Source organism: Zingiber officinale, chromosome 9A (genome assembly GCF_018446385.1).
Source record: "Zingiber officinale cultivar Zhangliang chromosome 9A, Zo_v1.1, whole genome shotgun sequence".
Classification (NCBI taxonomy): Eukaryota; Viridiplantae; Streptophyta; class Magnoliopsida; order Zingiberales; family Zingiberaceae; genus Zingiber; species Zingiber officinale.
Window position 1 is genome coordinate 135,862,407 of NC_056002.1, and position 14,420 is coordinate 135,876,826.

At 40.2% G+C, this 14,420-nt stretch overlaps 1 protein-coding gene across 1 annotated transcript; it reads left to right on the forward strand.

The window, feature by feature from the left end:
* Window positions 1-3,640: 3,640 nt before the first annotated feature.
* Window positions 3,641-5,677, forward strand: LOC122020616 (sugar transport protein MST3-like). Its single transcript, XM_042578619.1, has 3 exons — window positions 3,641-3,810; window positions 3,911-4,233; window positions 4,303-5,677. Exons 1-3 carry the CDS (start codon window positions 3,678-3,680, stop codon window positions 5,470-5,472), a joined length of 1,626 nt encoding a protein of 541 aa, XP_042434553.1. The 5' UTR covers window positions 3,641-3,677; the 3' UTR covers window positions 5,473-5,677.
* Window positions 5,678-14,420: the final 8,743 nt, after the last annotated feature.

Genomic DNA, 14,420 nt, shown 5'->3' on the forward strand with positions numbered 1-14,420 from the left:
ATTTATTGTGTTATTAGAATTTTAAATAAATATGAAATATATTTACAGTTAATAGTAAGCGAAGATTACTATTAGGTGAATATGAAATAATACGTTATTTTTCTCGTTTGATATGATATTTAATCTTTATCATTTTTTTCTATTAACTTTTTGTGTATATTGTTTTTATTTCACTAATACAAATATATTCATTATATTTGCAGGTGATAGGTACTTGGATTTTTATCAATCAATATGATGCTTGCAGAGATTTTGTCTAGTTGAGTTTTTATTTGATAAGACTCTGTTAATTCTAAAACTTAATATTTTGAATGTAATGGGTAGTTAGTTTTGGATGTAAATGGCTCGTTATTAGTGGGTATTTGTAACTTTGACTCATATTTATTAAATGAATTTAGATTATCTATTTGTACTTTAAATTGTATTTTATAAATTTTTCTATTCTAAATGGTGGATGAATTCTAATGATGTGTAATTTATGTTATATATTCTAAATAAATATTAATGATAAAATAACTTATTATAATAATATTTATTAATGTCATTATAGATTGGTTAATGTGATATTTTAAAATGATCTTATAAATTATCTTTAGTTATACTTTTTATTGTCATTTATAAAAAAAATATAAATATCATAATAAATAAGTTTTTGTGACATTTAACTTTGTCCCTATATAATGATAATGTGACATACATAAATGTCCTTAAAAAAGACTTTTCTTGACATTTTAGAGTGTTGTTATATCTTTAAATTGTGACACTTTAAACGTTAGCATTGATGTTGTATAATGACATTATAAAATGTCAGGAATGTGAGGAGGGTCTAAGACGACATCACTTTATAGGGCGTTTTATTAAGATGTCACTAAAACGTTAGTGTCACCATAAATATACTATGAGGGCATTTATGTGTGTCACAATAAACTAATTTTCTTGTAGTGACTGGTCGCATTTAATGAGCGCCCCTTACCATGCGCAGCACACGTGATGGGCAGTAGAGAAGAAGGTTCGGCATAAATTTCAGGCAATACAAGGCACGGGCAAGATACAGCCGAACGGATGAGCATCCCTAAGCCTGGCCGAGTGGATTAATGTAGCGGTCGTTACTCAGTCAGATCGGCAGTCCAGTCAGTCGGACTTCGCCTCCTTCGACTAGACTTGAAGGGGAGGCAAGTGATCCGGCGGATAGAACAGGGGGCCCCCGTTCTGAGGGGTCGCCGCCACGTGGAAGTTAAAAGGCCAGGTGGACCGGGCGGCTGACCGGAGAAGGTTGGGTCGACCTCCCGGCCAGCCGGATAGGAGTCGGGATACCGGCGCTCGAACGAACAATAATGAGGGGCCGAGCGGAAGTCATGCTTGGCCGAAGATATAAGGTAACATAGCGCTAACAGTCCTTGCATAGCACCCTACCGAAATCTCCCCAGCGTATCAATACCAACGGCAGGTCGGACGTGCCGTCCGGCCGGCGCGTAAGATGAGGGCCATCCGGACAGCACTCCACGTCCAACCTGCCGGACGGACCCACCGGCCTGTGGTAGGTAGAGAAAGACAAGAATATCTTATGCCAGCTGTCAAGCCCTAGGGCTAGGCCATACTCCTAGTCTGACAGCTAGGTGTTCTCCTGTCCCATCGAAGACGTGCTTGGACTGTAGCAGTATGGCGTCAGGTAAGCTTTCTGACAGACACATAACGAGATATGGGCTGCGGATACGTGCGTGCCTCGGTGGACGTGCAGGAGCTCCTTCACCACTCTATATAAAGAGCCTCATACTTCGCGGGAGGTACGCGTGGAACACCTTTGGAGCCACTTTTTTCCACTGCTTGCTTGCCTGACTTGAGCGTCGGAGGGTCGCCGCCGGGAACCCCTTCCCGGCCCGACTTCTGTGCAGGTTCGCCGGAGCTTCGTGAGACAAGCCGGAGATCTAGATCGGTGACCCGGAGAGCGTCACGTGCCTAGCGTCCGTTGATTTAACATTCGAACATGATCATCTACTAATTAATAATATCACTCTTAAGTGCTGAGAGTTACTAAACAACTGCTAATCTCTATAATTATTTTATTTGGAAATCAACCTACGTGGTGTGAATATATATAAACACTTGGTTTTTTTTTCTTCATCACGGGTCAACAATTGACTATGCTGAAAGCTACTTGATGACTAGACCGTGCATCTTCCATTTATCCCTTAGCACATGCATGACTTTCCAAGTCTATCATGTCATTAATATTTTTATTTTATTTAAAAAATAATAATTTAGATGTTTATATTTCGCCGACAAATTTTAATTTGAAAAGAGACGATTTTTTCTTAATTCGTATATGTGAAATTATATTATATTTGGACAGTATGGAGTTAGCGCATAAGTTACTGTGAATTTAATATTTGGGATCCGAATTTTGACATAATTAAAGTAAATATTTTTTTATATATCGATCATTATTTTAAAAGGGAGTAATTATTCATAATTTATCTTTTTTTATATTAACTCTAAGATGAGCACGTTGGAAACGAATACAATCATCTTTTATCAACATGTGTATGAAATTAGATCGATTTTTAATAGATACGGAAGTCCCATAGATTATCAATATTATTGTTTCCTCGGATAGATCTAGTGACTAACGCATGAGGGATTGTCTTAATAAAATATGGTATTCAAATTTCGACAAAATCGAGATAAATACCTCCTTTATGTGCTAGGCATTATTTCAAAGATTAATAATCGTCCGTGATTTATTTTCTCCGTGTTAATCCTCATATGAATTGATAGGGACTGGGAACGAACGTTTATATATATATATATATATATATATATATATATATATATATATATATCTGGTAGAAGTCGATATTGAACCGTCTAAGACCAGCGTTATTCCTACAGTAGATCACATGTGAAAATAGCGGCGGATTCGCATGCATTTACACCTATTTTTCTAGGTTATTAATCTTCCTTATCCTGATTGCTTTTTCCACTTAATTTATAATTAATTTGTTACATTACATTAACAATTAGTCCATTGAAAGAGATGTAACAAACCCGTGTTTGTTGACAAAAATAATAAAAACTAAAAGAAGATCTTAAATTATATAAATCATAAAAACATATTTTTAAAAAACTCCATATTTTATCTTGAGAATATCTTTTTACCAATATTATTATAACAATTATAGATAATTACATATAAGCTACCGAATAATTACTATAACATTATTCATTAGTTGTTAATAGTATTGTAGTAATTTCTGGGATTAGGGTATGCTAATAGAATATAAATTATCATCTCAATATTTACGATTTGATAATATTTGTAGAAATTTTTCCTGAACAACACATCAAAGGAAGTATGCTTTTGATTTTTGATTTTTATCTAATAAAAGATAGCAGCAATCTCTGCTTCACTCGTTTCCAGCTGAGGATCATCCAGAAACAGAGTGTAAACAGAGCATGGATGAATGGATAGATTTAAATTAAATGTCCGGCTGTCCTTATCCTTGAAAGAAAGACTAGTCAAATAGTATATCAGTATTAAATAAGTTTCAATTTTTCTGGTTCAGACTTTTGAGATCGATCCACAGATATTTTTTCAATGTGTCTCAGTCTATAAATCCCTCTCGATCTTCATCTTCTCCTCAAGCAAGTAATCATCTAGAAGAAACCAAATCCCCGCCATGGCCGCCGGCGCCTTCCTCAACTCCGGGTCCGGCAAGGACTATCCCGGCAACCTCACGCTCTTCGTCTTCGTCACCTGCGTCGTCGCCGCCACCGGCGGCCTCATCTTCGGCTACGACATCGGCATCTCCGGTGCTATATCGATTGTCTCATCAATTAATGAATTAATTAATTATGGTAATTAATGGAATTGTTCGAGTGGTAATCATGGTTAATGAATGAATACGTGAAGGGGGAGTGACGTCGATGGACTCGTTCCTGAGGAAGTTCTTCCCGGAGGTGTACCGGAAGGAGCATGCGGACACGAGCACGAACGAGTACTGCCGGTTCGACAGCCAATTGCTGCAGACCTTCACGTCGTCGCTCTACCTCGCCGCCCTCGTCGCCTCCTTCTTCGCCTCCCTGGTCACCAGGGCCTTCGGACGCAAATGGTCCATGCTCGGCGGCGGCGTCACCTTCCTCTTCGGCGCCGCCCTCAACGGCGCCGCCCAGAACGTCGCCATGCTCATCTTCGGCCGTATCCTGCTCGGCATCGGCGTCGGATTCGCCAATCAGGTAGATTAGATACTCTGTTTTCTTAGAAACGGTTGGGGGAAATCAGTGATTGATTGATTAATTATTCAGTCCGTGCCGGTGTACTTGTCGGAGATGGCGCCGGCGAGACTTCGCGGCATGCTGAACATCGGCTTCCAGCTGATGATCACCATCGGCATCCTGGCGGCGAACCTCATCAACTATGGCACGGCGAAGATCAAGGATGGATGGGGATGGCGCGTCAGCCTCGCGCTCGCCGCCGTCCCCGCCGCCATCATCACCGTCGGGTCCATCTTCCTTCCCGACACGCCCAACTCCCTCCTGGAACGCGGATTCCCCGAGGAAGCCCAGCGCATGCTCCGCCGCATCCGCGGCACCGACGACGTGGGCGCGGAGTACGCCGACCTGGTGGCGGCCAGCGAGGAGTCGAAGCTGGTGGAGCATCCGTGGGCCAACATCTTCCAGCGCAAGTACCGCCCCCAGCTGACCATGGCTCTCCTGATCCCCTTCTTCCAGCAGCTCACCGGAATCAACGTCATCATGTTTTACGCCCCCGTCCTCTTCCGCACCCTCGGCTTCGGCCGCAACGGCTCCCTCATGTCCGCCGTCATCACCGGCCTGGTCAACGTCTTCGCCACCCTGGTCTCCGTCTTCACCGTCGACCGCCTCGGCCGCCGCAAGCTGTTCATCGAGGGAGGCACCCAGATGATCATCAGCCAGATCGTAGTGGGGACGTTGATCGCCGTCAAATTCGGGACGAGCGGCGAGGGGAACCTGTCCAAGGGGTACGCCGCCGTGGTGGTGCTGTTCATCTGCATCTACGTGGCCGGTTTCGCTTGGTCGTGGGGGCCGCTGGGGTGGCTGGTCCCCAGCGAGATCTTCCCGCTGGAGATCCGGCCGGCGGGGCAGAGCATCAACGTGTCCGTCAACATGCTCTTCACCTTCGCCATCGCGCAAGCCTTCCTCACCATGCTCTGCCACATGAAGTTCGGCCTCTTCTACTTCTTCGCCGGCTGGGTCGTGATCATGACCATCTTCGTCTACCTCTTCCTGCCGGAGACCAAGAACGTGCCGATCGAGGAGATGGTGCTCGTCTGGAGGGCCCACTGGTTCTGGGGCAGGTTCATCGAAGGCGCCCCTACGCAGAACGGCGGCCGCCTCCCCAAGGACCCCAACAGCAACGTCGAGATGAACCCGCCGGCGCCGCGAAGGCAAAAGCAGGGCAGCAATTTCACGTTGAATTTGGGAATTAGCCTGTGAAAAAGTAGAAAGAAAGAAAAAGAAACCACAGCAGAATATTATTAACTATTAAGAAAGGGGACGTACCAACTCATTAAATTCCTCTCCTCCTCCTCTTTCTTCTCTAGCCTTAATTGTTCTTCATCTGGAATTAATTACTCCTTCATATATTGAAGTTACAGGATATTAAGAACAAGAAAAATCTATCATTTTTTCTCTCTTTATCTATTTATGGATGCTACAGGTCCCTCAAATTTAAACTTGCCGTGTCATACATTTATATCAATTTTACACACACACACATATATATATATATATCAGTCAACTTTGACTTCATTCTAGACGGGGGTCAACCAACACCAATGAAGCAGTCCACATGGACCTCTAGGATAATTAGGCTAACCATTTTTTGGATTTTGATTTTCTTTTTTTAAGAAAGATTACTTCCATAAGTTCCTAGGTTATTATGAAATCTTTAGTTTCACTCTGGATGTTTAATACACCGATCCTAGGTTATTTTGGAAGTTTCGTTTCATCTAGATCTCTAAGACACCCATCTCTGGAGTCTATTTACTACTAATTATGTACCCTCAAGGAATAACTGAGCCTGTCATCACGTGGTAAATTTACCTAAAATGGACATATATAGATTGATTTCCAATCAAGTCAGTATAATGAATCTTGATCGTCGGTTGTCGGAGGAGATTTTTAGCGTCGCACGAATTTTTTTGGAGCACCGAGCAGAAGAGAAAGTTCTAGCAGTTGTTGTTCTGAAGCTCTTGATCGAAAGCCTTTAAATAAGTCCATTGCAGGCGTCTAAAACCTCTCCGAGCGCCTGGACCATATGACTCGACCAATCGGCGCACTCTACATCAGCTTATGGACCATTTTTCGGGTCCGGGCACCTAGACCGAGTCTGGACGCCCAAACCACCTAGGCACCCTTAGCCTGCACGGATGGGCCTGGTCTGGGTGCTCGGACCCCTTCTTTTTCAGCTTCTCCTCCTATAAAAAAAGGTTAGTCCAAACAATCAAAAAATATATTTTACCCAACAAAACAGGGTTAGCACAACATAATAAAATGTGTGTATTAATTAGATCCTATCTTCACGAGACCAGAACCTAATCAAGATCTTAACTTAAGTTATCGAAATAGACCTAAGTTGGATCGACACCTACAATTCTCTCAATGGAGAATGCGTCCTCACTGGATCTCTCCTCCAGTTGCTTACCTTCACTTACCACTTGCAGTCACTTGACTTGCCTTTAACCCACCAGGTCTTCCCGCCAATTGTTAGGTCCGCAGACCTAACTGGACTTCTGCCGGTTGTCAGGTACTGTTGACTCAACCGGACTTCCTGCAAAATATCGGGCCTCGCGGACCTATTTGGACTTCGCACCAGCTATAGGGTCCCGCGGACCTAACTAGATTTCAGCTTTGCATCAAGTCCTTTAGACCAGTTAACTCCTGCATACTTAGTAGAAAAGTTAGACAACACAACACTCTAACTTTAGACCCCTTGTCATTCATCAAAATATGAGTTGGATCATTAGTGTAAATTGTACCAACACCTAGGCTTAGAGTTTGTAGATAATGACCCTCTATAAATATTAAACGTTGGTGCAAGAGCACCATAATCAAACTTATGTTTTAATATTGTCAAATGTTCAAGTTAAGTCTTATTATTATTTTATGAATTGATCAAGAGTGCAGAAAGCTCAACTTGGAAAGTCGTCCTAGTAGGTCAGCTGGACTCGATACTAGGCAAGGAAAGTCTCAACAGATCGTGGAACCAGACAAGAAGTCTAGATGGGTCAAGTGGACCTGACATCTGACAGGTGGATTCGATATGTTTGGAAGACCCGATATCGAGTCAAGTGGAAGTCCTGATAGTCAATCCAATATTAAGTTGTTAAGTCAAAATATGTTTGGAGGACCCGATGTTTACCAGGCGAGTTGAGGTAAGCTACTAGTGGTAGTGCACTGAGATCGTGTACCAGTAGGAACAAACCTTATGTGCTGATCTAACTGAAGAAACCAACGAAGGTTTCTAAGTTGAGATTAAGACTGTTCTAACTATCTTAATCATGTATACTATATTTGTACTAATATTATTTTATAGGTTTATGCTCTAACTCTGTTTAGCAGGATAAATTTTCTAATCTATTTTTTGCAAGATCATTCTATTGATGGAAAAGAGTGTTCAATTAACGAATCCATGAAAAACTAGAATATAAGATTCGATCTAGAACGAAAATGGAATTTTCAGTTTCGTCGACGGAAAAGAGTGTTTAGTCGACGGATCAACATATTTCCAAAATTAATCAAGATTCAAATTAGAGTATAAAAGGTAAAAAAGATATTCAATTGATGGAAAGACTTTGATCCGTCGAGGGAACAACGAGATTTTCGGGATTAAACGGATCAGATTGCAACAATTAAGGAAAGATCAGAGATCAATCGACGGATAGATGGATCAATCGACGAATAGGTTCAATCAATGGAATCCTTTATTAGTCAACGGAATAAGACCTATAAAAGAAGTCTCAAGCTTCGAGCCAAATAAAACTTCTGCCTTCTGATTTTCTGTTACGCTCATTCATTGCTCATGCAAGCTACGATTACTACAACGTTGAGAGGCTTCCAACAACCTACACTTCATCTTGTATTCATTGGTTATTGGTATATTTATTTTACTTGTACATTATATTCATATTTGTAATATCACTTATCATTTAATGGATATCTTGGAGTATGAGTTGTGAAAGGATCCGAACCAAGTAAAAAATAAACTTATCTTAATTTTGTCTTCCTCGTTTCACTTTATTTCGCTGTGTATTGTAATTTTATGAAAGAAAATAAAGGATTTTAAATCAAATGAGATTCACCCTCTCTCTCATGTTTTAGGATCCCACATTAACGTAGTCTTAGTGTCTAACTTTAATTTTACTTCTCATTTGTAATTATTGTTTCATTGGCTATAGATCAATTTAAGCGTTAGTGAAACTTTATTGAACCATTATGGTGCCATCTAAACACTATCGTTCATTGAAATGGTGAATACATGAAGAGCTCTGCTTTTACTTAACATGAGTCGTCGCTCACCCAATGTCATTACTAGTTGCATGTCATCTTCGCTACTCGCTCACACTCCGTTTGTGATAAGTCCTCATTTGACTGGGCCTCAATTGATCACTTCCCAGGTAGTGCTAGTGATGTGTCTGGTCGACTGATCGTCCACCCACTATTGGGATCATGGTCATAGTTGCAATAGCAACCTCCACCATAAGAAGCCCAAAGTTAGAGCTCTTCCTTCCTTGTAGATTTCCCTTGCATAAATAGCACTTAGAGCTCTTCCATACCAAGCATTGGTTCAATACGTACCTTTAGAGAAGCCCCAAAGCTATCCATTAGAAACAATGTTTAACAATCGTAGCAGAAGAGTAAGAAAAGTGCATCGAGCACACAAAGAAGAGAAGAACCATTCTAAATGTAGTGTGGGTGAATCTTGATCTCATCCTCTCTGTCTTTCCAGAGCAAAGATTGATGCCTCCTTCGAAAGTAAGATTGAGATGCCTTTTCACTGCTCAAGAATATATGTTTGAGGATGGCTAATGCATTCAAAATCCGCCTCCTTACGGGATGTCTATGTTAAAGCTTCCTTTGATGATATGAGTGAATTTAGGTGAATTAACACGCATCAGAGGGTGTCGTAGATGTCTACACAGTCCCTCCAACCTTTAAGTTAAACTCTAGTGGTAGAGCTTAAGAGAGAAAATGAAAGATATAGTGAAAGAGAAGACTAGAGAGAGTGAGGATTGAATCTTCTTACCATTGCTAACGTTACCTCTCTTAAATATAACTGGTTGTCTACGTTATAAAATCCGTACAAGTTAATATTTTCTACAGTTCAGGCGCTAACATACTTGCATCTTTTGTCTATTTGACAGTTAGTTATAAGTTAATCTCATAATTTACTTTTCTTTACGTAACCTAGAGGTAGACTGTGAGGTGAACGTAATCATCTTTTAATACAACTAAAGGTGCTTTCTTAGTTTTGTGTTGGTTGTTTTTTTATTATGAACCTTATTTTATTTTCACCCTTAAAATTTCATTTTGGCTTCGACAACCTATTTCTTTTGCACTTTGCACCTTTTTAAGTTTGGTACTTTTATTGCATCCATATTTTTTTTTTTTTTTTGACAAAATCAAAGAGTGTCCTTATTTTTTAGACATCCCACTTTGATTTTCTTTAGTAAAAGGACATCTGACCCCAAAGAGCACTCCATACTACTGTTCAAAACATTTTTCCTTAACAATTTTATTTTTGCAACATGCACCTTTTCTAACTTCATAATGATTAGAATTGTTAAAATCTGAATTAAAGATCTATCAAACAAGATAGCTTATTTTTCAATCATGAAGCTATATGAGAAACTTTTCTTTCTTCCCTTGAATAATCACATGTTTCTTCGTCAATGGAGACTTTTTTGTGCCAATAGAAGACTACACACAATAAATTCAGACGTTGTCATTTAGAATTAACATCCTGGAGTATGTTGATTACAACCTTACAATGATGGTCAAGGAAGAAATCTTCTTGCTTGAACTCAATAACCTACACTTTAATTCCTATTTCTACCGGTAATGTCATTCTTTTGATAAAACATTTTTACTTTAGAATTTTTAGAAAAGAACTTTCATACTTCTCCCATGGCAAATGCCTTGGCCAATCTATCAATACTAGAACTTAGTGCCTTAGCTTGCTACTAAGCAGTCTAGCATTTTCATATTTTCAGTAACATTGATGTCATGGACAATTATAAGAACATCACTCAGAGCCTTCTCTATGTCCTTGCTCAAGTGTGTTGGATCAGAGGATGCAACGTACATCTTATAAGAAGTGCACCAATACTTCTATGGAAATCATCCAGGCGGTTGTTCGCTAGCTCGAAAGATTCTTTTGGCCATACTTCTGGCCAACTCTCCAAGAGGACGCTGCTCGAACAATAGCCACATTTCTATCCTGCCAAAAATATCACTATATTTCGTACCGATCGATCGAAGAGATGAAGTCATCCACGGTATCTTGCCCGTTCAACCAATGGGGTATGGACATCGTGGGATCATTTCCCATGGCGACGGGTCAATGAAGGTTCATGTTCGTTGCTGTGGATTACTTTTCAAAATGGGTGGAGGCTGAGCCCTTGGCAAAGATAAACGAGCGGATGGTCATCAAGTTCATATGGCAGAACATCCTCTGTCGGTTCGGCATCCCCTGCCGGCTCGTCTCAGATAACGGGAGGCAGTTTGTGGGTCGGAAGCTCAGGGAGTGGTGCGAAGGTTATGTCATCTAGCAGACCTTCACCACAGTCCCTTACCTCCAGAGCAATGGCAAGGCGGAGGTCACAAACTAGGAGATCCTCAGAGGCTTACGAACTCGGCTGGACCACGCAGGAGGTAACTGAGTCGACGAGCTCTCAAGTGCCTTGTGGGTACTTCGCACGACTCCAAAGGAAGCGACTGGCGTAACACCATTGTAGCTGGTGTATGGAGGAGAAACGGTGGTTCTTGTAGAGGTTGGAGTAGAATTCGACCGGGTGTGACTCTACAACGAGAGAAATGACGTGCGAAGGTTAATGGAGCTCGACTTGGTGGATGAAACGTGGGATAAATCGACCGTTCAGCTAATGGCGGCTTACTGACAACGGATGAGGTAGAACTACAACAGGAGGGTGATCCTGAGGTCCTTCCAAGTTGATGATCTGGTGTGGAAGAAAATCAAGCTGGTCGGTGACATCACAAACTCGAGGCACCATGGGTGGGACCTTACAAGGTCGTACAGAAACTTTGCTTGGGGGCCTATTACTTGGAAGACGAAAACGGGAGACGACTCGAGCGGACGTGGAGTACAAATCATCTCCAATCCTACAGACTCGGGCGAGAGGTGCGTGAGCAAATATACATGTATTTATTTATATGCTTTATGGATGTAGGATCAACATGAATAAAAACCAAAGCTTTCCAGACTCTTGGGTCGACCAGGCCAAGTTAAAAGTCGAGCGGCGACTATAAACCCCTGTCTTCATCAGTGATCGAGCGGTAACCTTAAACTCTTGTCTCCATCAACAGTCGATAGTAGCTAACGGAGACTCTCTTTAAAGTAAGAATTATTGCATGTACTTCTCTTTTCGTTGTGAAAGATAATAGAGAAATATTGTTGGTAGTTACTACCAGTGACCGAGGTTGAATTAGATTTTTTTTTCCAGTTAATTTCAGGTATATGGGTCAGCAAATTAACAGGTACAATGAACTAGACCTAATAATTGCATAAGGTTTTTCAAACTTGTTGAAGCTTTAGGCGAATACATAATAGAAAGCTATATAATATCAATTGGACCTTGAGCATAAAAACATTAATTAGCTTGCTGGATCAATCAGTTTAATTGCAGGGATAATAAAAATTAAGGAAGATACTTTTGAACATCTTCAATATATAGGGATTAAATACTTAAAGGTCAATTGGGTGCATTATATGTCCACTGTTAGGATACAGATGATACCCATTTTAAATAGAAGACTCAGTAGCAAATAACTAAACATTTGTTTTATCATCTAGCAAAATCAGAGTGAAACATGTCCAAACCATTGAGTCCCATTTTTTTTTATGGATGTGGGTGAGCACGCAGCATATCAACTTCAGATACTGTCTCAGCCTATATTCAAATATTTGAAGTGAAATGGAGAGATGAGCTTAAAAGGGCATTTGGGAATGCAACAGCTTTCTTGTCAAGACATGATCTACAAAGAAAACACAAGCTCTGATAAGTTTTTGATCATGTACCAAGCTAGGTTTGGTGTGTTCTGATCGCGCTATTGAAACTATGAGTTTTTTTTTTTTTTTAAATCATAGACCATGATGAGTTTTTGATCATGGACCAAGCTGAGTTTGATGTTCAATTTGTGGATATGGTTGTGAAACTTGATCAGTTTCTGGTTTAGGCAAACCTACGTTTGTTTAGTTTCTGATGATCTAGCAAAGTGAGTTTAACATTCAGTTTTTGATGATCAATTTCTGGTACATGCATTAGTTTTGCTATACTAATTTTGTGTTTGATTTCAATTTTGATCTATTATCAGTTAAAATATCATTTTTTTTTTCTAACACTAATATGTCTGATGTATCAAGTGTATCAATTTAGGGGTATCAAAAATGAACCCGACCCGACGACCCAATCTGAATCGATCCGAAAAAAATCAGGTTCGGGTTGGCCATTTTCGGGTTCGGGTTGGGTTCGGATTGGAGGGTTGGAGAGTTAAAAATTTTCGGGTCGGATCGGGTCGGGTTCGGGTTGACCCGGGTTGACTTAAATATAGGAGTTTGTGGGGGTTTTTTTGGGGTTAAATCAAATTTTATTTTAAAATTTTAGATGTTTTTATGTATATTAATATCATGTTTGTATGATAATGATGGAGTATTGAGATAAAAGTGAAGAATTATAGGGAAAATAGTCCAAAAAAATCGTTTTGAATCGGATTTTCGGGTTATATGGGTCAGGTTCGGGTTGATCGGGTTCGAGTTTAGGTGTTTTGGGTTAAACTCGGGTTCGGGTTGGGTTAAAAAAAAAAAAAACTCAACCCGACCCAACCCACCCAAATTGACACCCCTATATCAATTGTAGTAAAAATGATTACGCTCATCTCAGGCGCCGTTCATAGTCCATCCTTAGATTATATGAAGGAAGATAAATCATGGGGTTATATCAAGTGTATCAATATGGCAAAAGCGATTTGCTCGCCCCCAGCGTCTCCGCAAACTTATCCCTAGGCCAATACGGAGGAAGTAAATCACGGGTGACTACTAGCATTAGTGTAGGTGGCAAGCATGCTTGGACACGTCGAGTTTTGACCCCAAAATCTCATGTAACAATACCCCATACCTTAACCACCGCATCGCCCCGAGGGGAGTTTATATCAAGTGTATCTATGAAAATGATAATTTCAATTAACCTAATTGACTATTTCTGAGGTCCAGCCCCACGGAATTTTTTCACCGATCACCAGAGTAAATCGGAAAGTGCATGCTTCGGCCAGCCCAGAAGTCCAACATCCTTTGGTTATATCCCCATTTGGAGCAAAAATTCCTACAAATATGTCGTAACTGGGGTTCAAACCGTGAGGACCTAGATGAGAACCTGGATGTCTTACCGCGACACCATGACTACTGGTCAAGTATATCAATGATCTAATAAAATTGTATAAAGCAAACACTTGCCATAGAAATAGCTTTGATTTATAAGAAACAACTTTGTATCGTTGGTTTTGAACAGTTGAGATGATGCCCTGAATAATGGAGCAATCAGGTGAATGAAGGAAGAGGAATTTTTTGAGATAGAAAATCTATCCTTCCTTCTATAAAAGAAAAAGAGAGTTAAAGGATTTCATAGGACAAATTCTAAGTATCTAAGTGTGGTGACAGTGTATGTTTTGTATGCATGCCCCCATGCTTATGCAATTTAAAGTTGAGTTTTTTTTTTAATCTTAGGAGATGACAATCATAAGATTAATACATCTAAATCGATAAATTATATTATTTGTTTATGGTTTTGTCATTTGAATATTGAAAAATTTAAAAACAAGACTAAGATAGCAGTCACCTAGACATGTTTATGGAGTGAGCATATTTAGGGGTTTGGTGTTAAGACATGTAAACAAAGACCACCTAGATATGTTTATGGATCTTTAAAGACATGTAAGTGCCTTCGGGCATGGTACAACGGTAAGACGTTAACCAAATTATTCAAGTATCCATGGTTCAAAATTTTAACTATGATATATTATAGGATATCAAAATCTGAGGTCACGTAGAAAAGGAATTCAACACATTCTTGATCCATCGAGGCTGTAAAAATGTTCCATCAGCATAAAAAAAAGAAAAGCCACAAGAACATAAAGAACGGCAACAGGCA

Excerpts from the sequence above, each read along its gene's own strand:
- LOC122020616 (XM_042578619.1), top strand. The coding sequence starts at position 3,678 with ATGGCCGCCGGCGCCTTCCTCAACTCCGGGTCCGGCAAGGACTATCCC. Across the intron at positions 3,811-3,910 it reads CTACGACATCGGCATCTCCG|GGGGAGTGACGTCGATGGAC; the intron begins GTGCTATATCGA and ends GAATACGTGAAG. Across the intron at positions 4,234-4,302 it reads GCGTCGGATTCGCCAATCAG|TCCGTGCCGGTGTACTTGTC; the intron begins GTAGATTAGATA and ends TTAATTATTCAG.